The following is a 23039-nucleotide window of genomic DNA, read 5'->3' on the forward strand; positions in this document are numbered from 1 at the left end:
TCTATTTTAATGTCATTTGCTTCGTATATTTGATTGTTATGAAAACATGATTGTATTTTGAAAGCTAGAAAATCTGTTGTGACCTCAAATAAAGGACAATGTTTGTGGTGTATGGACTAATTAAAACACAATTATTGCTACATGACTCAAAAAGAGTTTGTTCAAATAACATATTGCTTCATTTTATAATATAAGGAAAATGTAAGATTTGTTCATGTATACTGCTTTTAAATCTAGAGAAATTCAACTGTAGAAGGACGCAATCATATTAAAATATGTTGCAAGTGATATTATATATTAAGCAAGGGGTTGCATACATTTGTAACTGTATATCTTGAGCGAGTACAAATAATGTCCTCATTATGAACCCCCTGTCGAACGTTTGCTGGTGGTGTTGCAGTATTCTGCTGCAGCCTACACAAGCACCGGTGGCGGCGCTGGACGCAGATGCCATGACAGCATGATCTGTCTAACGCGAGAGGGTGTTGTCTTCACAGCCACACCACTGACGAGCCTGCGACCTTATAACTGGATTTCACAGAATAACATCTTGTGGCTGAGGATGCGCATATAATATTACATCGTAGCTACTGCGGAAAGCAAGAAGAACACGTTTCATTGGGTTCTTCGGGAGAGATCAGTGCGTCTGTAGGTAAGGTTGGAGGATACTCCTCAGCATCATCGGAGGCTGTGGACTGGATGAAAAGCCAGATGCGCGCTACGTTTGTCCGAATTCGTATTGTAGACGGGGTTTATGTTTTGCTTCATGTCAGAGCCTACAAAGTAAGGAGTAGTTTGATAAAATTAGGTCACGCCGATAAATTCAGATCGTAATTTTATTCGCAAAAAAATATAGCCATCATAATCGATATGGCATAACGTATGTGAATCGTGTATGCTGATGTCACATTCAGCATTCATGTCATTATGAAGGGGAGAGAGAAAAGCAGAAGGCGTCTCTCCGGTGCGACAACATGTACAGATCACTCCATCATCAATGCTTGCTTATGATGCTCCCATGGAGGAGACATGGGCCTGATTTATTGTGAACGCAACACATAATTGCACAAAGCTATTCGAATGTTTGTATGAAGTCATTTTTACGAATTATGAATGATTCATTCGTGCAGGCCTGTTGAAAAATCATATGCCATGCCCAAATATTCAGCTGTCAGCTAACACATTCAGCTGCAGTGCATAGATCTCGGCCTTTTCTTTTATCTGTTGTAGCTATTATAAATCTGCTACATTTTCGGAGGACACAAGAAAATTATGTCCTACAAAAAATATCATTCCCATCCCGTCTAGACAGCTGGATTATTTAAAGCGCTGTCAGCAAATACGCAACGGATAAGCATCCATTTTGTGGAGAATATCAGCTGAAATTCAGTGTTTATAGTCATAGTACATGAAGTCCACAGTTGTGAGAGCTATAATCAAGGACTAGGTGCAAGTCTTTATATATTAGCAGAAAGCTCGTTCGCTTTTAAGTCCCACAAATCTAAATATTGTCATTACAGTGAAAAGCAGAATTTCCTATTTAATCAAATTGACCTAGTATGTCTTCCATAACACAATGTTCATTTACAGTATTGCTGGCCAATAGTTGCACTACTTTCACGTGAAGTTTTTGTATGTTATTTCCACAGTAATTACCTTTAATAATTTGTTAAATGAGAGCTGTATACTGTGACCTTAAAGTAGTTATTCTATCGTATTACTGTGATATACATTTGGCTGTAGGTTGCTGTAGAATTACTGTATTTAACGTTAAGGCTAACTGTCAGTCATTATATTGCTGCAGTGTAAGCTGTCAACTTGCAGTAGGCCTATACTGCGGTCAGGGCTGTAAAATTATACTTAAAGTACAGATTGCCTGCTGAAAAATCCAGCTTAAACCAGCCTAGGCTGGTTGGCTGGTTTTAGCTGGTCAACCAGGCTGGTTTTAGAGGGGTTTTGGCCACTTCCAGGCTGGTTTCCAGCCATTTCCAGCCTGGTCTTAGCTGGTCAGGCTGGGAGATGACCAACTATAACCAGCTTGACCAGCCTAGCCAAGCTGGGAGTCCAACCAAAACCAGCTATATCCAGCTTAAACCAGGCTGGTCAAGCTGGTTTTTGCTGGATTTGGCTGGTCATTTTCCAGCCTGACCAGCTAAGACCAGGCTGGAAATGGCTGGAAACCAGCCTGGAAATGGCCAAAACCCCTCTAAAACCAGGCTGGTCAACCAGCTAAAACCAGCCAACCAGCTTAGGCTGGTTTAAGCTGGATTTTTCAGCAGGGTACAGAATAAGAGCCTTTATCAATTAAATATAAAATGTACCCGAGTTAAAAATTGCAAAAGTAGCCTTGCAAAAATAAGAATTAGAGAATAAATTTTTATTACTTTGAATTATCTTCTTATGCAAAGTAAAATATAAATTATTTTGTCAAACAGACAAATCTTCAGTTGGGGGTGGGAGAGGACGTGGTAGGTGGCAAAATGGCAAAGGAAAAAGAACACCTGCTAAATGGATACATCACAAATACATACAGCTGAGTAAAAGACACTCTGCTATGAATAAACCTTAAATAAAATAACAGTAAGAGATGATGTGTGCTTATTTTGAAGCCTCACTATATAATAGTCCAAAATGTATAAATCTTTAATATAATTTATCACTCCTAGAAAAGCAGTTCTTGAAACTCGACTGCAGTATTGAGCTTATTCACGTAAAAGTGAATTCCTCCATTGGACTCTTTGGCACGAGACTTCAGGTCTCATTCACTTCCATTGATTTTTACATGTTAAAACAGCTCGTTATGCTGCTTGATGTTGCAAACTGACATTTTCTTATCATATTATTCAGATTTTTATGTATAGTCATGAACACACTTGTTTGTAGAGCAAGTAGTTTGACTATTTTTGTTGTTGCGTACCTTGTTACTAAAGGTCAAACAACAAAAAATAAGGTCTTGGTGTAACTCTGGAGTCAGATCTGAGTTTCAATAGTCATGTCAAAGCAGTCAGTAAATCAGCATACTATCATCTCAAAAACATAGCAAGAATCAGATGCTTTGTTTCCAGTGAAGATTTAGAGAAACTTGTTCATGCTTTTATCAGCAGCAGGGTGGATTACTGTAATGGACTCCTCACTGGCCTTCCTAACAAGACTGTCAGACAGTTGCAGCTCATCCAGAACGCTGCAGCCAGAATTCTGACCAGAACCAGAAAATCAGAGCACATCACACCTGTCCTCAGGTCTCTACACTGGCTCCCAGTTACATTCAGAATAGAGTTTAAAGTATTATTACTGGTCTATAAATCACTAAATGGCCTAGGACCTCAATACATTACAGAGATCACTCAGATCATTAGGATCATATAAACTAGAAGTTCCAGGAGTTCAGTAAAAGCAGGGTGAATCAGCTTTCAGCCACTACGCCCCCCGCTGCTGGAATCAGCTTCCAGAAATGATCAGATGTGCTCCAACATTAGGCACATTCAAATCAAGACTGAAAACACATCTGTTTAGCTGTGCCTTGACTGAATGAGCACTGTGCTGCGTCCGACAGATTGCACTATTATGTTTTTCTCTTCTTCTTATTATTTGTTTTTATTTATTTATTTTTTTTAACTTGTTTCTTTTATTCTTGTTTATGTAAAGCACTTTGATTGCCACTGTGTATGAAATGTGCTATATAAATAAACTTGCCTTGCCTTGCCTTGCTTTTTATTCCTAGTAATTTCTGCTGTAGGTAACTGAATCGGACGTTCTAAAACAATTGCGAAAACAAGAGCGCATTCACATTGCAGAATAAGTTCAATAGCTACTTGTCAAAAACATGGGCATCACAGTAATTTCCTGTAACTACCCCATCTGCATCATCTTCACAATAAATGTCTGGTATATTTAACCCTCTTCCTGTTCTTTTAACTGCCTGCATTTAGTAAATACAAATTGCCATCATAAACATATAATCAAACAAATAGGTTAACTTTAATGTGTTCTCATTCTGGTATGAAGAAGTTAAATAAAGTCCAAATTTCTCCCGAACAAACATTTGTTTATTTTATGTTACAGGATGCAAAAAAGATTTCTCTGAGAAACAAAGATGAGTGTGACATCATGGTTTTTGGTCAGCAGCTCTGGCACTCGTCACCGACTGCCTCGGGAAATGATCTTTGTTGGCCGGGAGGACTGTGAGCTCATGCTGCAGGTAAGGGACTACCTTTTGCCCGTCCTTTGACATGTAAAAAAAACATGCTGAGTTATTTAAGAATTAGGAAAGTATTGTATTTTTCTGTTTAACACTTGTATGTTTCATGTTTGTACTCCTTTAGTCTCGGAGTGTAGATAAACAGCATGCTGTTATCAACTATAACCCTGCCACAGATGAACACCTCGTCAAGGACCTTGGAAGCTTAAATGGGGTAAGCTTTAAAACAAAAAGCAACATGATTGTTATGATTGAAGCTCTGAATATTAACATCAAATATTGGTGCAATTTTAAAATAGTGTGATATACAATTGGGATTCTCTTTGCCAATTGTTTAGAAAATGTATGGGAAGTAGTAAAACACACTGCCTCTGGACACTGCTGCAAACTTACTTATAACTATCTTTCTCAATTAATTAAAGGTATAGTTCACCCAAAAATGAAAATAATTTCTTTCTCTTAAGCCATTCACAGTGTCACTGACTTTTTTTTAGTAGAGCATTGAGAATATTTGGCTAAAAAAAAAGTTTTAGCTGCAATCACGGCAGGTAGTGATTTGTGCAATGCAAGTTGTGTCAGCTCTCTTGAAATTTTGGTGTGGTAATGGATATGGATTTGGCTGTGTTAATGTATTTTGCTGCAGGTTTCCATATATATACAGTTGAAGTCAGAATTATTAGCTCCCCTGTTTATTTTTTTCTGTTTAACGGAGAGATTTTTTGTTTACAGTAGGAAATGTAGAAATGTATGGCATTGACTCATTTACTACAATATCTTCATTTGTTTTTCAGACTTTTGTCAATGACTTGAGAATTCCCGACCAAACATATATAACCCTCAAGCTGTCAGACATTGTTCGTTTTGGATATGATATCCTTTTTTCTGGTGAGCTTTTCATTGGCAATAGGTATGAGACTTTTACTTTTAGTGAACTGATGTTTTAGGCATTCTCTGTACAAACTTTTGATGATTTTTTAAATAAAATATGGCCTAGTTTGTGCATTGATACTATATATTATTATGATTTAATACAATTTAAAATGAACTCACCGAAAAAAATTGTCTTTCTTTACATTCTTGCTTATGGTGTTCTTAAGATTTGCATACCTGTACATCTAAGCTGCAATGTTTGAACTTAACATTAGTGCACATTCACATGTGTATATTCTTGAGAGGAGTCAACATAAAGTCCCTGAGGAGGCACTCAAGGTATGTTCAATCTCTCTGTGTTTGCGTCTAGTTATTTTTCTGACTACAACATGTAAAAACATTTTGTCTTTATGTGGTATATATTTGTAATCTTTTGCTTGCCTGCCCCTGCTGTGTCAGCACGAGAAGTACACCAGTCAGCTACAGATGGGCATCAAATGTGAAGAGGGAAAACAGCAGAATGTGCAAGAGGAAAAGTCTAAATTAGAGCGCTCTGATCGTAAGAGTCTCACAGGTAAGAATGATATGAAAGCAGAGTGAGAATGCTATTGAAAAGATAAAGATTAGCCTGCTGAAAAATCCTGCTTAAACCAGCTTAGGATGGTTGGCTGGTTTGAGCTGGTCGACCAGGCTGGTTTTTGAGGGGTTTTGGCCACTTTGAGGCTGATTTCCAGCCTGGTTTTGGCTGGACAGGCTGGGAGATGACCAGCTAAAACCATTTTGACTTGCTAAGCCAAAACCAGTTATGTCCAGCTTAAACTAGGACGGTCAAGCTGGTTTTAGATGGTTTTAGCTGGTCACTTTCCAGCCTGATCAGCGAAGCCCAGGCTAGAAATGGCTGGAAACCAGCCTGGAAATGGCCAAAACCCCTCTAAAACCAGACTGGTTGACCAGCTAAAACCAGTTAACCATCCTAGGCTGGTTTAAGCTGGATTTTTCAGCAGGGTATATAAACTATAACAATGGAGTTTGTAGGTTATGTTCAAACATTGCTAATCTCTGTTTATCTGTTACATTTCAGAACAATAGGTTGGTTTATTTGTTAATCCCTCAGAGCTGAGTTTTTTGGGAGGTCTTAGTTGTTTTATGTTCAGTCCACTTAAATTTGTAAAAACAATTAAATTAACTTGATTTGTGTTGGGGCAATTTGAAGGAATTGTGTGGAACCCAGCAATTTTTTACAGCATAAATTTGGAGCCTTCATGTTTTCCAGAACATCTGAACAATATTCGCAAAACATACTGACTGGTCGGTCATAAGGTGTAAAAAGTTATATATATATATATATATATATATATATATATATATATATATATATATATATATATATATATATATAATATATATATATATATATATATATATATATATATATATATATATATATATATATATATATATAAGTAAAAAGTTATTTGTTCTAGAAATGTGTCCAGTATACTGGTTGTTTGGTTGGCGTGGGTTTTCTCCAGGTCAGGGGTCACCAAACTTGTTCCTGGAGGGCCGGTGTCCTGCAGATTTTAGCGCCAACCCTAATCAAACACACCTGAACAAGCCAATCAAGCTCTTACTAGGTATACTTGAAACACCCATGCAGGTGTGTTGAGACAAGTTGGAGCTAAACCCTGCAGGGATACCGGCCCTCCAGGACTGAGATTGGTGACCCCTGCTCCAGGTGCTCCAGTTTCCCCCAGAGTCCAAAGACATGCAGTACAGGTGATTTGAATAAAATAAACTGTTCGTAGTGTGTGTGTGGGTGTTTCCCAATATTGGGTTGCGGCTGGAAAAGCATCTGCTGCGTAAAATATACATCTGGAATACATTTGCTGGAATAGTTGGCAGTGGTGATCTCTGAAAAAGAGACTAAGTCGAAGAAAAAAATGAATAAATGAACAGGTTTACTTGAAATAAGGAAGATCGTTTATATATTTTGCTGTACTGTAATCTTATGCAAGAGTATTTCAAGCATTCTGACATTGATGAAGTGTTAAATAATTGTTTATGTTTAATACAGTGATATTAGTGTGTGAACTAAGTCATTATCTTTCTTTATTCCACAAAATCTCTCTTAATCTTTCTTTGTTTGCATGTGTATTTATTCCTCTTCAGAATCCCCTGTACCCCGACCAACACCACTGTATGGCCAGCCATCATGGTGGGGTGAGGAGGACTCTGGGAACATGGAAAACAGTGAAGTACGAAGGTCAAGTGACAATCATTCAGGTAAGCACTTGTCCTTCCTTACATCCACTTTCATATTTATGGACAGTCATTTTAATAACATTTGACGAGTGTGTCTGTTGACAGACATCACAAAGGAGATCCACACAGCAGAGGATGATTTTAACCTTCAGGAGATCCATGATGGCCAGGCAAAGTCAACGTACCTGTATAACAGAGAGCCTAGCTACTTTGAAATTCCAACTAAGGAGTTTCACGTGCAACACAAGTCGCCAACGACAGACTTGATTGACATCCCAACCAAAGATACAAATGTTTCTCTGATCTCCACACCACCAGTTGTCCAAAGTCATGCTTCCTTTACTATCGAGTTTGACGATTGCATGCCAGGAAAGATTAAAATCAAGGATCATGTGACCAAGTTCTCGTCCCGTCAACGTAGCAAACAGCAGCAGTCCGGTAATACTCTGGCAGCCACTCCCACGGAGGTTTTGTCAGCTGAGAGCAAGGTGGCGGATTGGCTCGTGCAGAGCGATGTCAGCATGATGTGCAGGAGGACACCCTGTGAGGACGTATACAGCACTAAGAGTGACTTGGCGATGCATATTCGGACACTCAAAGGTAAGAGACATCTTTTACTGTGAGACTGATGCACGGGGTTCCCACAGGTCATAGAATTTCTGGAATATCATGGTCTGTTCCAGACAAGTGTGCCGCAAGACTGCGTTTGAGTGAAGGTCTCGGCCGTTAGATCGCCCCCTGGGGGCTGGCTGCAGTACAAGTCATATAGCCCGCCTCCTCCGTGTTAATGAAGGAGTCTTGAGCCCAAATAAAAAAAATTATTACACTTGCAATAAAATGTCCCGAAAGATGGTTCTGGTCGATTAAGGCACTGGTTATTGTGCTGAAATAGGTGCAGGTCTTCATTTCTGTAAACAGTTTGTTTTTAGCAGTAATTTAATGCTGGGTGTGTCATCATGATTGACAGCTGTGATTGACAGTTTCTCAAAGCAGCGCGTCTGAGCTTCAGCAGGAGACTGAAGTGTTTTTATTCGATTTCTGTGTTATTTTACCATGACAAAATGAGTTCAGCAGTAAACTACAGTTTCTGACATACATGATCTGGTGGAACACTGTTTATTCGCTAAGGTCAGGGCTTTTTTCGGGCTTTATTAGTTTGCTGATACACGCCTAACCACCCAGATAGCAAAACACACTCGGGCCAGTTCTGGCTAGATTCTCGCCTGCCGGAGACTTACCCCTCAGAGCTCAGACTGACTACCTCTGCTGGACCTACTCCGGATGCCTGGACTCACTGCCCGATTCCAGCCCGAGTCAATCGAGCCAGATGCGGCGGCCGAGCGAGCCGGCGCTGCCGCATGCGAGCCGGAATCAGCCCGCGACGCCGCGAGTAGGTTATGCGCTGCGGCACGGAGCTGGCGCGATTGAATATATAAAACCCTCATATTTGTTATTACATCCATTTGTGTTGATATGACAGCAAACGCATGCTGAGAAGTTCGGGGGGCGTGGTTGATTTTACATAAAGCGTTTGGTTGGAAGCTCGACTCCGCTCATTTTCGCGGCTCCTCCTCTGGCTCCATCAGACAGTCCTTCTGTGCATGTCAAGGCTCCAATTTCAGCAGTCTTTTGCGACAGTTTGTGCCCGTCAAGCAGGCGTTTTGCCCTCAAGGCGTTCAATGGGAAAAGGGGCTGTCGCGTCGTCCATATTTTTTACAGTCATTGGTTCCAGACCACTGTTGCCAACTATTTTCAACTAAAAGGCGCTAAGCTCTGTCCGAAAAGTCGCTGAATTACGTCATACGTTAATTTGCATATTACTGACGTCATCACGCTCTACCATTTCTGTTTGTTTAACAGCCTTTAGTCAATGAATGAGGTATTTATATTTGCTCTACGCTTTATATAAGCATGTCAATTTACCTAAATGTATTGCTGTTTGAATACAGTATATCAGTATAGATGTGTAGTGAATTTGCAGTAATCTCTCAGACGTAATAAACTCAGACAAGTTCTGAAATTGTCTCTAAAATATCTGTGATTGAGAACAAGAAATAATTAACGGTCATATTAAATTGTTAAAATAAAGGAGAAGCAGATCGGTTTGACTGTACGAGGGGACATAGACATGCGGTGCAGGTGAATTGGGTAGGCTAAATTGTCCATAGTGTATGTGTGTGTAAATGAGTGTGTGGATGTTTCCCAGAGATGGGTTGCGTCTGGAAGGGCATCCGCTGCGTAAAAACTTGCTGGATAAGTTGGCGGTTCATTCTGCTGTGGCGACCCCGGATTAATAAAGGGACTAAGCCGACAAGAAAATGAATAAATGAATGGTTAGAATAGGCTTCTGTAATATGGTCAGGAATGCTTATTTATATATTTTTGCTTGTAATTGTTTATGTTTTGTTTTAAGCAGATGCACTGCATGGAAAAAACTTGATCTCCCCGGTCGATCTTAATTAATGAAATCTTTCTCAATAGAGCCGTTCAATTCATAAAGTGAAATTATCGCAATATATATATCAGCAAAACAAAATATCGCAAGGTCAGATTTTTCCAATATCATGCAGCTCTAGTGGGAACCCTGAATGTATGTAATGCTAGGTATAATTAATGCATTAATCAAATAAAATCTACCTGTAAACTTAATAGGACACCATCATGACGATGGAACCCAGAGTGATTCTGAAGACCCTGTGATGAAAGGAAAATGCAGCAAGTCACATCATTCCATGCAATCAGTACAATCATACCACTCAACTCAATCGAAGACATCCGAACCATCAGAATCCCTTTTGTCCCAGCAGTCTGTAATACCACAAAAATCCCATCATCCACAAACACTCCCACAACACAAACACCACCAAGTAAAGCTTGATGAAAGCGAAGATCGTCCCATCCAAGAAGGCTCCTCTCCTCCTCGAACAGAGGTCGAGCCCAGTCACACTGAGCCTCACACTCAACAGGCCTTCATTATCGAGTTTTTTGATGATAATCCCAGAAAGAAGCGATCACAGTCCTTTACCCACAATTCTGTGCATGCTGACTCCTACTCTGCACTGAAGGCCAAACTAGAGAGGCGCAAAGGTCTGGCTCATGGAGAAAGGCCCGCCTCGGTGCATGGACTTGTTCCTCCAACACAGCAAATCACTGTTCCCCTGAAAGGAGCAAGCCATGGAGGTTCACAGCGATCAAGCTCCTTGAAAAGGGAGAAGACAGAAGACACTGGGAGCAGCTCATCCCTATTAGGGAGCTCCTCTCGCTCTTCACCAACTATCACCATTAAGCCTTTTGGAAGCATGGGTAAAAATTCAAAACTAGCTCAGGAATTTACAGAAGAATTCTCCAAGGATACTGGAAAGATTTTCTTACCACCTAAGTCTGCTCCACCAGTGATGATGTCCCCATCACACACTCCTTCATCCTCCCCGGCAGAGACCTCTGGACATGTATCTGTATCATATCCATCTTCTCCGTGCCAGCACTCTGCATTGCCCCAGTCTCTTCTCTCAGCATCATCGCCCGTCTCTGCTCCTTCCCACATCCCTGGAAGGAGTCCGGTTTTTAGTGCCTCACCAGTCTGCTCATCGGTGCCCCAAGTTTCACCACAGGTAGTTAGCTGTGTTGACACGAAGGTATCAAGGGTAACGCGAACCGAAGAGGAGGACAGTCTGAGTGATGCTGGTACCTACACAATTGAGACTGAGTCACAAGATAAGGAAGTGGAAGAAGCTAGAAGTATGATTGACCAGGTAATATTTTTTTCTTTGTCTTCTGGAAGAGATATGACTGTATTTCCATTGGTGTATATCAGAATATATCTGTAGTGTGTAGTCGAAACATTTTCTGCCATTTGATTGTACAGATACATTAGCAATTAGTAATAGACAACTCTGTATTTGTGATGATTGGTATTTTGTAGTGCACCATACTAATTGTTTTAGGGTGCTTTCACACCTTTGAATCGATTCAGATGTTCTGAAACAGGGATTAAAATAGATACATTGTTGCTCTTTGCTCTGGAGCGGTTCGCTTTCACATTGCAAAGTTTCTAATCGGACCATAAGAGCTAAAACAAGTCACATGTGAGTAAACTCTCCTCACATTGGTCAGTGTCAGAGTTTATTTTGCAGAGTGAGGAGAGATGTGGTGGGGAGGGGTGAGAAGGGTGCGCGACGTAGCCTATTTGAGGACCGGGAGGGAGATGCAAGGTTACCGGGAGATCATCACTCGTTTGCGGGCATCCGGAGACTTGCGAAACTTCCTGCCCTACTCATAATTCTCTCTTCATATAGCCGTATGCCTATTACATATCCATAAAACACTGTGATATAACCGCGCTCGGATTGTATCGCTTTCTCTCTGCAATAGATCCGCTCCAGAGTTCGTTTCAATTGAGCCGAGACCACCTCATTCAATCGATTTCGGAGCGATTGATTTGGGGCGGATCCTAGCGCGATTGCTGGATTCACATATGCCAAACGAACCGTGCTAACTGGGCAAACGAGACAGGTTCAGAAACAAAAGTGTAGGTGTGAAAGCACCCTTGGTGGTCTACACAAGTGGTTTCCGAACTTTTTTTGTGCCTGCGGCCCCCTGAAATGTTCTAATTAATAAACTATTTTGCAGGTTGGTAACTTACTTAGAACTGTCTTTATTGAATAAACTGCCAATCATTTGAATAAAAATAACATGTACATAGCCCAGAAAGACTGACCCTTAAGCAAGTCAGCAATCAAAAAACAAGTACACTGTGAAAATGGCTGTAAAAAATGGTCATTTCACAAATCTGTGAAATTAAATTGTCAACACAAAGTACCAATTTATAATTTATTTCTTGTTTTAATACATCACATAATGAGTTGACATTGTTACATATATTAACAGTGTTATGTCTAGTAATAACAGACCCCTGCAATATCCTTACGACCCACTGGGGTGATGAGGCTGTGGTCCACAGGTTGAAAACCATTGATGTAGATTATGATTAACCTTTTTTTTTAAATGCTAGGATGGGTTGCCATTATGTGGTCCAAAGAGAGGAGGACAGTATTTAAGAAATCACATCTGTTTACATTTCACAGGTGTTTGGTGTTTTAGATGCGCCAGAATACAGTGGTCAGACTCTTGGAGTTTATAGGCCTGTGATTGATGATGGGGACAATGAGCAGCTATTCTTTAGTCAAAGCCACAGTAATGCAGCTGATGTAATGTCAACATCATCATTGGGCCATGGCAGGGACCAAGTCATCTCATTGCAGGTATTTTAATTATGTACTGCTAAGGCAACTGGGCCATTCTTTATTGAAACATAGCTTCAGTTGTGTCAGTGAACAGTTAATGTACTCAATGTAAAACATAACTTTTGTAATTTAGGCACATCCTGGTGTAGTAGGGCCTAAATGGGTCTCGCGTTGGGCCAGCCTTGCAGACCCTTATAGTGATCCCGGGGCTACACAAGGATCTGTTCCAGTTCCACCCCAAAGTGCAGAAAGAGGTATATTAATTCAAAATCATTAGTAGTTGTTGAGCAAAAGGGTAGTAAATACAATTTTGGTTTCATCATGGACAAGCCCACAAACTAATAATAAACTCAATTTTTCTAATTTTGTAGATGACAGAGTGACATTAATTATTGGTCAATGCTTGGATATCTCAGAATCAGAGGGAAGTCAAAGTTCCAGGACCAGACGGCTACTTCCTCAGGTTCCTCCTGGAGAAAAACTAGAAAACACAACCCCTAGCATCCTAATCCGACATGAAACAAACTTGGACCATGAGCCACCAGAGAAAGGTTCCAGAATGCCACAGCAGCAAGACAACACTCAGAGGCTACGTGTCCAGGATGATGTGGACCCAGACAGTCTGAGTGACACCAGCCGTTCAGATGACAGCTCTATCCTTGATAGAAGCGGTAGGAGCCAAGGAAAACGAGGAACTACAAGACACCTACCTTCAGAAAATGTAAACCATTCAAGAGAGCTGAGGGAGATGCCACAACCTACACCCAAACCCACTTCATTTTATATCGGTTCTGAGGATGGTTTATCCAAGTCCGATGTGTCCAAAAGTCCAGTTCTTTCACAGCCAGAGAAAGACTCTGCTTTCAAGATACCTCCAACTACTGTCTTGATACGACATTTGAGTGGCCATGAGTCTAGACGTCCAGTGAAACCCAACTCATCAGCTCCAGATCTTCAGACACATAACAAGGATGTGGTGCCCACCAAAGATACTTCAACCTCATTTGTTCGACAGGAGAGTTTTACCAAAGACAGGCCAAGTGACAACATTCAAGTCAAGAAACTGCCACATATCTCTAGTCATCCTGCTTTGCGAAGCTTGGATACAGAGGAGACACTTCAAGATACATTTACCTTTCTTAAGGAAGTAGAGAAATCTCCAGAGGAGAAGTTGTCTGGATGTAGTCAACGATCAAAAAAAGGAAGCTCTCCTGCACAAGAAGACTCCTTTTCTGGTGACTCAGATGTGGATACTGCCAGTACTGTAAGCATGGTCAGCAGTAAAAATGCCCCTGTCAGTTCACTTAAGAAGCACACGTCTGCAAATGACACGGGTAAGGAGAAGTCATCATCTGGTTTACCTGCAAAACACAAAGCACGACAACCCACAGCTCGCGAACGACTGTCAGAGAAACGCAAAAGTCATGCCTCTGCAGATAACACCAGTAAAGCTGAACTAAGTCGTCGGCTCCAGCTTCGCCGCAGTGCTGGCAATCGTGGTTCGTTAGACCTTTCAGATAATCAGCATGGTCAGCAGCTATGGCCTGAAGCGGGTGCTTCCGACCATGAGTCAAGTTCACGGCCAAACAACCGTAAAAAACTCACTGCTCCCCTGCAGAAGGAGGACCCCAATAAGGTGACCAAAGGAAGCCATCAGGTGCTGACCAGATCCAACAGTCTTTCAGCCCCAAGACCAACACGTGCCTCCATGCTCCGCCGAGCTCGACTAGGTGAGGCTTCAGATAATGAGAGCGCTGAGACAGACCGAGCATCTCCAAGCTCTGAGCACAGCAAGACAGAATCGAAAAAACTCTCAAGGCTAGACATTCTTGCCATGCCTCGGAAACGCACAAGGTCCTTCACTGTTCCAAGTGACAATGAGTCAACTTCAAGTAAGCATGGCATTTCTAACCGTACTACAGAGGCAAGTAGCAGTGCAAGGAAAGGTGCTTCAAGTGAGGTGAGGCATGCTAACAGCAAAGGGACTGCAGCAGCTGGGAAACACTCCTCCCGTACCCATTCTACCCAAGTTAAACACAGTAGCACAGCTGGTAGGTATTAGTCAGTTTATTTCTCTTATGCTGTGTTCACACCAGACGCGGAACGCGCGGATAAATCGCGCTATTCGCACGTAAATAGCCGCGTGAACATTTGATATTACTCGCTTCATTCGCGCGTCAAATCCGATTCAATCGCGTGTCAAATTCACTTCAGAACAGACGCGGATTTGTGTGATGGGCAGGGCTTCTGTCTGCCTGGTGACTGTAGCTTCGTTGCTAAATGGCTAACATGGATTTTATGAAGAAAATAACAGTGTTTATGTACTTTATGAAGGCTGAAAAACAGCGTCGAAACGTTTAAGACCATGTCTGGGTCCACTACATGCTTTCAGAGGTGCATCCAGCTCTGTGAGCTTATAAACTCCTTCAAGAAACTGAACCTGGATCACGGAGGCTTTCAACGGTGCTTCTGACTGAGCCAAGCCCAGTTTGATGACTTGTTGTCGGTGTCCGCTGGAGGATTTCCCATGGGACACCATCAACAGGTTCTACGTCACAATCACGCCCCCACAAGAGCAAGCTTCTGATTGGTTAACGCGGCGCGAATGTCCGCTGAAGTTCAGATTTTCGAACTCGAGAGATTCGCGCGAAACGCTCGTTAAGTGCATCAAACGTGCAAAACGCTTAATTCGCCTCGCGCGTAACGCCCTATTTGCACCGTGCCACACGCTCAATTCGCGTCATTCGATCCGCGCCATTCGCGCCGCAGGATGTCTATTCACGCGTTTGCATTGACCTTACATGTAAATCACTCGCGCTTGACGCGCATGCCGCGTCTGATGTGAACGCAGCATTAGAAGACCACATCTCTTTTTAAAAAGCCTGCATCACTCACAATATATATAAGCAGGGCTTTACATTAACACCTGCCAAATACGGGTAGATTTCAGCTCTGGCGGGTAAGACAGCCGCTCCCACTAGCCACTTTGTCAGGTTCATTATTAAAAAATATCAATTTTTACATTTTAGTTTTCTTAAAGCAGGGTTCGACAATAAGGATGGCCCAAAATGTGATCTTAGAAATGAGAAGCAGCACGACTGACAAAAATAACTGTGTTCGCGCGAGCAAAAGCAGGTATTTACCTTATGAGAGGGTGATTACTCGCGAGCACAGGTGATGTGACTGTTAAAAAGCGAGCACGCTCCCGTTTACTTGCGTGAAACAACCTTGTGTAGAGGAAGCGCAACTGGTGCGATCGGTTCTCTTTGAAATAGATTAGACAAAAATGCTCGGGCAACCACAGTCCTGCTGCTTTCAAGAGCTCAAGATTGAAAAACATTATACATAAACATCCTTTTGCAAACAGCAGTAGTAACTGCTTTCGTTTTAATCATTCTTTGAATAGATTATTAACATGCCTAACATTAATTGTGTGCACGTGATCATCCTTTTATTACCACACAGTGTATGTTTTCATCTGCTTTCTTTTGCTTAGTTATTTTTGTTAATATAGTTGATTATCATCCTTTACAATAACATTGCTTTAATAGGAGATTACTCCCCATTTATGTGTAGTAACTGCTGATCTGAGACCTTTAGCCAGGACAGATTACTGTGCATATTTTAGATACATGACAATAGATCTTTTTAAACGTCAATTAAAAAAAAGAATGTTTTGTTGAATAAAAAGTGCATGTGCAGCTATTGCTTGTTTTGACACATTTAAAAATTGTGGCAAAGAAATTATTATTTCTTTTTGATGTGGTTAGAGATTTGGTAAATTCTTAATTTTGAGCCCTAATAAAGTAATGTGAGATAAAAACTAATTGCATTGTGACACAACCCATTAACTAATGCACAGTGAGCAAGCTCATACTCAACACACACAAACAAACAGTGAAACAGTGATTACTGCAACTCTCTACTAGCTGGGCTTCCAGCTAACTCTATCAAGCCTCTTCAACTGCTCCAGAATGCAGCAGCACGAGTGGTCTTCAATGAACCTAAACGAGCACATGTCACTCCGCTGCTAGTCCGTTTGCACTGGCTGCCAGTTGCTGCTCGCATCAAATTCAAAGCTCTGATGTTTGCCTACAAAGTGACCTCTGGCCTTGCTCCTTCTTATCTGCTCTCACTTCTGCAGATGTATGTGCCCTCCAGAAACTTGCGTTCTGTGAATGAACGTCACCTCGTGGTTCCATCCCAAAGAGGGAAGAAATCACTTTCGCGAACGCTCACGCTCAATCTGCCCAGTTGGTGGAATGAACTCCCTAACTGCATCAGAACAGCAGAGTCACTCGCTGTCTTCAAGAAACGACTAAAAACTCAACTATTTAGTCTCCACTTCACTTCCTAATCTGCAATTGCCTCTTTGAATATCACACTAACTGTACAAAAAAAAAATTATAATAAAAAAAAAAAAAATACTAATACTACTAATACTTCCCTTCTTAGACTTTACAGACCTGAAACTTGCCTATAGCACTTATTCATTGTTGCTCTTAGTTGTGTAAATTGCTTCCTTGTCCTCATTTGTAGGTCGCTTTGGATAAAAGCGTCTGCTAAATGACTAAATGTAAATGTAAATGAAATAAATGAGGAGGCATGTGGACAAAACAACATCTAAATCAAGTCATTTTAGCATGTCAAAGTCACATTTGTGCATATAAAATATATTTTACAAACAACAAAATTGTGGCTAGTGAAAAAGGCAAGTGGCTAGTAATGTTGGAAATCTAGCCACAGTGGCTGGTGATCAAAAAAGTTAATGTCAAGCCCTGTATTTAAGGTATTACAAGCTTTGACTAGCTGTTCAGCGTAGGATGCTAAAAGTTTATTTCTCTCAAAATCAATTTTTACATTCATAGGGAATTTTGACAAATTAACAAGTAGTAACCTTACTAAAAAACTTAAAGTAACCAATTATAAGGTTTATTATAAAGAAATAAAAGTAAAATATAACCTGTTTTTAACTTTAAACAGCCTGACTGACATAGAAATCCATGCTGGATTTTTCAAAATGGAGAAATATGTATCATTATTACTGACAAAATAGTACCTTTTGTTGTAAATTACCAGCGTAATCTTTTAAAATAAATTCTTATATGCCTTTTTGTTTACAACTTAAGGCTCCCACCGTAGACAAAGGGATTCTGACTATTCCTCAACCTCAGAGGAAGAGTTTGAGACTAAGACCAACTGTAAACAAAAACGGTCCCATGCATCAGCTTCAACTCAGACACAGACTCCGCAGAAGACCGCGCAAATGAGGCTAAAATGTGGCTCTTTGGAAACAGAAGAGGATGAAACTCAGAACGAACACTTCCAGAACTGGTCAACTCATAGCGCAGAGATTGCCAGGTTATTATTAGTCTTACTAGCTTTGTTATTGATTTTTTGGTCTCACTTTATATTAAGTGCCCTTAACTACTATGTACTTGCATTAAAAAATAAATACATCGTACTTACTGTGTTCATAATGTATTTGAGAACACTTGTGGTGCTTGTGAGTTGGGATAGGGGTTGGGTTATGGACATTTTTGGTGGTATGGGTAGGTTTAAGGGTGGGTTAAGGCAGGGGTTCCCAAACTTTTCAGCCCGCGACCCCAAAAATAATCATATGAGTGGCTCGCGAACTCCATTTTTCAAGGTGGTGTAAATATGTAAACGTTGCAGACACAACTATAGGCAAATATAAACATGAGCTTATTGACAACACAAAAATGCAACAGTCTATTAGCCATATAATGTTTTTTAAAGTCATTTATGGATTTAATTACATTTTGCTTTTAAAATTAAAGGCTGATGACTGATTGTTATTTTTATGTTGTTGTTTCTTTAATGCAACTATTAACTATATTCTGTCGGTTATGAATAAAATATGGTAATTCTGATAGTTTAATCAAATTTATTTGAGTTTGGATATCACCAAGCGACCCCTTGTCATTGTCCCGCGACCCCCCAGGGGGTCCCGACCCCCACTTTGAGAACCACTGGGTTAAGGTATAAGGGATGGTCAACAGTGTATTTACAAATGTAATTACAGAAGTTAATTACAGATGTAATTACATACAGGTAGTTAATCAAGCATAAGTACACAGTAAATACATGTATTTAAACAATTAATACAATGTAACTAATTATTAATTTCTGTGTAAGTACATATTGGTTAAGGACACACCGATTTTTTTGTTTTTCTAGTGTAATAATGTTTGAAAATTAGTGAGTGCATGCATGTGCTGTTATATTTCAAATTTTGCATTTATTATTTTTACTTTAGGCTAAGTCAAGATCTCGCTAAAGATCTTGCCATTCTTGCTCGTGAAATCCATGATGTAGCAGGCGATGGTGATTCCCAGGCATCCTCAGGCATAGGAGCTACCACTTCCCCAGTCTCCATGCCCAATACCCCTGCATCCACTATCTCAACCAGAGAGGAGGTGAGCTAAAAGGTTGCATGCTTAGTTAAATAGCATTCCATCATATACCATTCCAATACCATATACCATTCCCACAACTCTCAGTATGAAGCACGTCTTGAGATTCTCCTCATTAGCACCATGATGAGAAATTGTAGATAAAAACAGTCAATAGTACCCAGGCATGTTTGGTTTGGAGTTATGTCAAGGTACCTCGGGACACCTCATGATAGTTATATTGTTTCCCAAAAAAAGGCAGTTTTTTCTGTTCAACTTGTATGTTTTGTTATATTTTCTCTTTTGTGCAGAGACCATATGCATCATTACAGAGTTTCCTGTTACCTCAGGTGCTGAGTTCATCTCTCATTATCACCAAGTGGTGCACAAAATTAAACATGACTTGTTTTCTGTGAGCCAATCGCATTGTACTAACAGCTGTCTGATGTCCACCTTTAAAATTGCTGCCTCACTGTTTTATTTGCCTGTGGGAATTCCCTAATGCATGGAAATTCCAACTACTCACCTCCAAATGCTGTATGTTCAAACTAGTATTTTCCATTAAAGTTGACTGACTGTGAACGTATCTGTTCACAACTGAAGTAGCATGACCATGCATACACTTCCCAGTTTTATCTCCGAAGCTTCCACTGTATGCTGAGCTCAGAGATGTTTGTCTTCTAACATCAAATTTAACTTGTGATGTCCACGTGTTCTTACTAGTGCTTTCCCATCCCTGATTAATCTGCAGCTGGTACAGCATATACCCGAGGCAAGTTTGAACTATCAAAAGGTTCCTCCAGGCTCAACTAGTCCAATAGACCAGGACTCAAATATGAACGACCATGACAGTTCCAGACGGCGTCCCTGGAACCGTGAAGAGGTCAAATTTGGTGCAATTTTTTGCTCATTACACTAATAATCTGATCCATTAGTCAAATATTGAGGGTGTTACAACCTGCATAACCACATGCAGTGTTTTTCAGATACTGTATGAACAAATGCCGCAGTTACATGGTTTTAACCTTTGACTCTTTTTATTTTGATTACAGGTAATACTGGACAATCTCATGTTGAATCCAGTTTCCCAGCTCTCCCAGGCTATCAGGGAGAACACGGAGCAACTAGCTGAGAAAATGAAGTATGAAGTGAAATGTTTTCTATTGGGAATATCTTAGGGGTTTCCATCAACATGTAGTTGGCATCAAAATTTGAGATGATTTCGGGTTGTTGTGGACCCTGTACTGTACTGTAAACCAAATAGTTGGAATGACTAGAAAACTGCATGGAAACCAGTTTCATTAAACAAATCAAAGATTGTACACCAGGTGATACATTTAGCAAAGTTACAATCCAAATGATTTCGTTTAAGGGTTAAGAGTTTAGAATAAACATTTGTTTTCTTTTTTGGATGAACAAAGATCGTTTGCAGTGTCAGTGTTGACAAGGAGGACCCAAACGCAGAATAGACGGGAGAATACAATGTTTATTTATTCATGACGTGTCGTTTATTTATGTGACGTGACTTTTAAGGGACTGTTTGATATGGATTTATTAATCATTTATACAGTTCAATGAACGCAAACTGTCGTAGAATATTAAAGACGCAAACTCCTCACTGCTTCACTGCTGTGCCTTCAAACCTCCTAATTCCTGCAGCACGAGGACTTTATGAGCGCCAAAAGTGGCTGATCTGTTCAGCGAAATATTTAAAAGCGTCACCGCATAACAAACGACTTAAACTATATAACTAAAGAAATGTCCTGTGTGCTAAGCGAGATCGCTTACTGAACAGCTCATCATCGATGACGTAAGCGTGCCCAGGCCTGAATGTAATGTGAGTGCGGGCCGTCAGGGGAGACGGGAGGGGGGACAAGCGTGCTTTGGCCCGGTTCAAGGCAACTGTACATAGTGTGAGTACGCCCTAAAAATCCTCTGCTGAGATTTTGACAGATTTAATGTTTTATTTTAATAGATTTTATCTAAGGCTGAAGTCAGACTAATGTTAAAGCTTCTTTCTACACAATTTTCAAGTAAAGTCAACTATTTGGGTTTAAAGTGCACAACATTTCTAAGCGGGATGTTAATTCAATTGGGCTGTTGAGTTTCAGCTTGTATAAAAACTTGAGTGGTTTAAGGCAAGAGGTTAAATAGTCAACTATTTAGGTTAAGAGTGTGACTAAAGTCAGCTGTAGTATTAAACTAATGTTAAAGCTGGTTTCCATGCAATTTTCTAGTAAAGTGAGTGATTTGGGTTACTATACCACAACCTAGCTTTCTTGGATGTTGTGTAAAAAATTAAGTTGTTTAAGGAGACGGGTTTACATGCTAGTTTCCAGTACAGAATAACTACACACTATAAATCATTTATTAAGCATTAGCAAATAGTGAATTCATTATCAGTTAAGCATTAACTCTACATTAATAAGCGCTAGTAAGCAGTTTATAACTGCAGCTACAAATGCTCTATTCTTGACTTATAAGCACCTATATAATGTGTTCAATAATTGTATTTTCATACTTAGTTAATGATTTATTTTTCATTACTATATCAAGTATTGCATTATTTATAAACCATTTGTATTGAAGAGTAGTTGAAGGTTTTTAGGATCATTCAAAATGAGTTAGTAAATGATTAATAAATTATTGAAATCAACATGTATATGTCTTATTATTCAGGCATATATTAATGCTTACTATCTATGTTAATAAATGCTTTGTTAACTCAACTTCATCTAGTTTTGTTACCTAATCTAAAGTGAGGACTATTCATGCTTTATAAATCCCTTATAAATGACAAATAAAGTCTCAGTTAAATTCCAAACAGGTAAAATGACATTATTCATTCCTATTCATTTAAAGATACACAACTGAAACTGTACTTAAAATGAAAAATAAATAAGTGCAACCTGATCTAAAATAAATTCACTGTAGAGTTTGAACATTGCATCTTATTATATTTTAAAATTATTATATTGTTATTGTATTTTGACACTCCTGATATTCAGCAATGTTTAACCTTTACAGTAATTTTACATTTTAGAAAAGATTGCAAGGATTATTGTTCATTTGATTCGGAGCCTTTAATTGTCATTTATAAGGGATTTATAAAGCATGAATAGTCCTCACTTTAGATCAGGTCACAAAACTGCATTAAGTTGAGTTAATAAAGCATTTATTAACATACTAGTTAACTATTAATATATGCCTGAATAATAAAACATATACATGTTGATTTCAATAGTTTATTAATCATTTACTAACTCATTCTAAATTATCTGAAAAACCCTCAACTACTCTTTAATACAACTGGTTTATAAATAATGCAATACTTCATTTAGTAATGAAAAATAAATCATTACCTAAGTATGAAAATACAATTATTAAGCACATTATACAGGTGCTTATAAGACAAGAATAGAGCATTTGTAGCTGCAGTTATAAACTGTTTACTGGCGCTTATTAATGTAGAGTTAATGCTTAACTGATAATGAATTTACTATTTGCTAATGCTTAATAAATGGTTTATAGTGTGTAGTTATTATAAAGTGTCACTGAATTTTCTTCCAAAAATTAACCAGTAAAAATGGCACCAAAATGAAATTAAAAAGTATGTATATGATAAAGATCGACTTTGCCAACTTGTAGTAGTGAATTAGCATAAACGCTATTTAATAACTCAATATAATAATGATTATTATGTCTATTTTAGAGTTCTGTTTCACAATAAGACCGAGGTCTGGGAGGAAATAGAGGCAAAAATTAATGCTGAAAATGAAGTTCCAATCATTAAGACATCTAATAAGGTAAATTCCCTCCTGGTTTAAGGCAATTGCAAAGGAAATACCTTTATTTATTTGTTTACTTACTTTCTTACCTGCTTTGCCAAAAGGAAATTTCATCTATTCTTCAAGAACTGCGAAGGGTCCAAAGACAACTGGAGGGTAAGTTTAATAGTATTAACTGTCCTACACATTCTGAGATTACCCCGGCATACATTTAAGTTTTTGTCTTTGTCATATCTTAGTGATCAACACTATTGTTGAGCCT

The 23039-nt window shown here is 39.5% G+C and overlaps 1 protein-coding gene across 3 annotated transcripts in view; it reads left to right on the forward strand.

Moving 5' to 3' along the window:
- The first annotated feature begins 421 nt into the window (after positions 1-421).
- The window catches only part of cep170bb (centrosomal protein 170Bb), a 23398-nt gene continuing 780 nt past the window's right edge, over positions 422-23039 (forward strand). Inside the window, exons 1-20 of one of the 3 annotated variants that reach the window (XM_087297923.1) lie at positions 422-652; positions 4063-4198; positions 4323-4412; positions 4990-5068; positions 5349-5407; positions 5528-5642; positions 7238-7351; positions 7436-7930; positions 9983-11082; positions 12415-12591; positions 12707-12827; positions 12945-14624; positions 17703-17934; positions 18854-19013; positions 19301-19339; positions 19741-19872; positions 20042-20130; positions 22702-22795; positions 22882-22933; positions 23017-23039. The exon at positions 23017-23039 is cut by the window's right edge and continues 780 nt beyond it. In XM_087297923.1, coding sequence (XP_087154049.1) covers positions 4094-4198; positions 4323-4412; positions 4990-5068; positions 5349-5407; positions 5528-5642; positions 7238-7351; positions 7436-7930; positions 9983-11082; positions 12415-12591; positions 12707-12827; positions 12945-14624; positions 17703-17934; positions 18854-19013; positions 19301-19339; positions 19741-19872; positions 20042-20130; positions 22702-22795; positions 22882-22933; positions 23017-23039 — 4956 coding nt within the window. In that variant the 5' untranslated portion in view covers positions 422-652; positions 4063-4093. The remainder of the gene's footprint in view (positions 653-4062; positions 4199-4322; positions 4413-4989; positions 5069-5348; positions 5408-5527; positions 5643-7237; positions 7352-7435; positions 7931-9982; positions 11083-12414; positions 12592-12706; positions 12828-12944; positions 14625-17702; positions 17935-18853; positions 19014-19300; positions 19340-19740; positions 19873-20041; positions 20131-22701; positions 22796-22881; positions 22934-23016) is intronic. The other 2 variants (XM_087297924.1, XM_087297925.1) reach the window with 2 other exon arrangements.

This window comes from Danio rerio, chromosome 20 (assembly GCF_052040795.2).
Source record: "Danio rerio strain M-AB ecotype USA chromosome 20, GRCz13ab, whole genome shotgun sequence".
Lineage (NCBI taxonomy): Eukaryota > Metazoa > Chordata > Actinopteri > Cypriniformes > Danionidae > Danio > Danio rerio.